Below are 2500 nucleotides of genomic sequence, written 5' to 3'. Positions count from 1 at the left end.
AGCAATTTGCGCTAACTCTTTAGAGGCTCTCTTGACGTTTCTAGACGGATAATCAGAAGTGCTTGATGAGTGTGGGTGTGTGTGTGTGGCTGTGCGTGAGTATGCAGCTAAGTTCTTTGGCTACTGTGTATTATAGATCTGTATTGTTAAAGTGCCCCTGTGACCAAAAAATCAATTGATATTTTTCTTTGGATTTCAAAACTATGTTAACAAAACACTAAGTGACCCACGTTTTAAGCCTTGATTTCAAAAAGACACCTCTTTATTTTAACTGGAATTTTCCTATTTAATGGTCCGCCATTACTAACATTATGTTCTTGAGAGAGCTGGATCGAGGAGAAAATGACGTCAAAGGCTCACTAGTTTAAGAATGCAATACGTGTATACGCCGCAGAATTAATATGCAGCACGGGGGTTTTGAGCTTTCAGACTTTTAATTTCACGCTTTGCATATATAATAAGCTGCGTTCACACGCTGAAATTTTAAGCTAGTGAGCCTCTTTCGTCACTTTTCCCTGGATCCAACCGTCTGAGGTCCAATCGGTCAGTTTTGAACGTGAGTAATGGCGGACCGTGAAATCCAAAACTTACACTCAAAGTAAACGGCCTTTGGATAAAAATCAAAGCTCAAAATTTTGCCAGTCAGGTGTTAAGCAAACACACTTTCAAAATCTGAAGGAAAAAAGAAAGTGTTTTTTTTTTATCACAGGGGCACTTTAAGCAATTTTACTGTATGGTATCAATGTAATCATGTATTTATATGCTTTATATGTAAGTAATGTAAATCAGTGATGCAAATAAATTAATTATAAAAATAAAAAATATTAAAGAAATAATAAACAAAAAAAAGAATGTATGGCCATTTTGCCGGGCCAGAAAAAAGTGGCCGCAATAACGAGGTGGCCGTATTATCGAGGAAGTCGTAAGGCGGGGTTCCACTGTATAATTTTCGCATGTTTTGGAGGGCCATTTCTCTGTTACTGGAGTCACGTTAGGTTGTTTTTATTTTTTGCAGCCATCGATGCTCGTTGTCTGGCGATGATTTAAACAGGCGCTGGATCTCTCCCAGTATGCTACTCCATCCTACAATTTATCATGTGAAAGGGCTGTTGTTGTATTTACAGTCGATAGAAAAGACACCTTTGGTAAGTAAATAGACATGGCGTCGCGTGTCTTTTGTTTGGAGTTTTACAGTTTTCCTACTTGCTGGAATATCTTGTAGAAATTCTGCCATTGTATAAAGGAAGCCATAGAGTTCCTGTGATTATATGCTCTTCGCTAATAACGAGCTTTAATGTCGAGTGTATTTAGCGCTAAACTAATGGGGGACACTATACAGAAATCAACATTTCTGCAGCGTTTGGCTCCTTTTAGTTTCTTCTTTCAAGTTTTTTTTTATGTTCCAAAAATAGAACAGTTGTCGCAAAACTTTCATATATACCAAAGGGAAAGAACGCACTTGCATATTTCACGTCTGATTATACTTCACGTAACAATCACACAAACAAATATGAGATTTCTTGCAGCTTAAGACAAGAAAATAGTTCAATTATAGCCGTTGTGTCATTACTCTTTGTAGGTTTATTGTGACTTTCACGGCCATTCACGAAAGAAGAATGTATTTATGTATGGTTGTAGTACTGTAGCTACAATGGCTGCCGCTGCATCACCGGGTTCAGGTGACGTGGATAGTGAATTGATTGACTCAGTGAGGGAGAGAGTAACAGAGTTATCGGGTTCGGATTCCACCAGTAGCATGGATCCGGCTGATTTGGATGAAGATCCCGGATATAGGGTGAGCTGAGGTCAATAGGGTGCCATTTACATGAAGTGAAACATCGTGCAAGGAGTTTGAGCCAACGTCGGAAAAATCCACCCTTTATCCATCCGTTTAGACGGGCTGTAAATTCATATTTGAGGTTACATCTATAAAATAAGTAGCATAGAGGAACTGTGCTTTTGTTTTCACCTGAACTGATTGAAAAAAATGACAATTTTCCCAATACTGGCCCACTACCAAATATTCCCGAAGAAAGGTACAGTGGAATATAGATTTTCAGATCGATCGCCTATCCAGGCGTCCTCAGGTTTAATTTTTCTTCAGATTACTTTTGTTGGCAATATGTGTGACAAGTTTTAAATTTTTTCCTGGTTTTTGTTTCATCGCTTTGCTTTTAATTTCTTGGTTCCTTTTTGTAGACATTACCCCGGGTTCTTCACAACATAGCGCCTGCCTTCTCACTGGGCAGCTGCAGCTTTATTGTCGAACAATCCAAAGAATCAACTGCTAGAGTTGTTGTGTGGAGAGAGATTGGAGTTGTCAGAAGCTATACGATGGAGACTACATACAGTGGCTGCGATCAAGGACCATACAAGGTGAGTGCTCTCAGCAACAGCGTCAGTTAAACTACTTCCGTTAGTAGACAACTACATTAACGAATGCCATCTCGATCACCGTAAAAGCGGCTTAGCTGAGCGGTTTGTTTCCTTGTTGTTAAGG

General features: G+C 39.2%; 1 protein-coding gene across 1 annotated transcript in view; it reads left to right on the top strand.

The window, feature by feature from the left end:
• LOC138039022 (cytosolic carboxypeptidase 1-like) overlaps positions 1 to 2500 on the top strand; it is a 44206-nt gene that overhangs the window by 37159 nt on the left and 4547 nt on the right. The window contains exons 23-25 of the mRNA XM_068885173.1: positions 1016 to 1145; positions 1580 to 1795; positions 2200 to 2376. Of these exons, the coding sequence (XP_068741274.1) occupies positions 1016 to 1145; positions 1580 to 1795; positions 2200 to 2376 (523 nt within the window). The remainder of the gene's footprint in view (positions 1 to 1015; positions 1146 to 1579; positions 1796 to 2199; positions 2377 to 2500) is intronic.

Source organism: Montipora capricornis, chromosome 2, assembly GCF_036669925.1.
Source record: "Montipora capricornis isolate CH-2021 chromosome 2, ASM3666992v2, whole genome shotgun sequence".
NCBI lineage: Eukaryota > Metazoa > Cnidaria > Anthozoa > Scleractinia > Acroporidae > Montipora > Montipora capricornis.
This window is presented reverse-complemented; position numbering and strand designations above follow the sequence as displayed.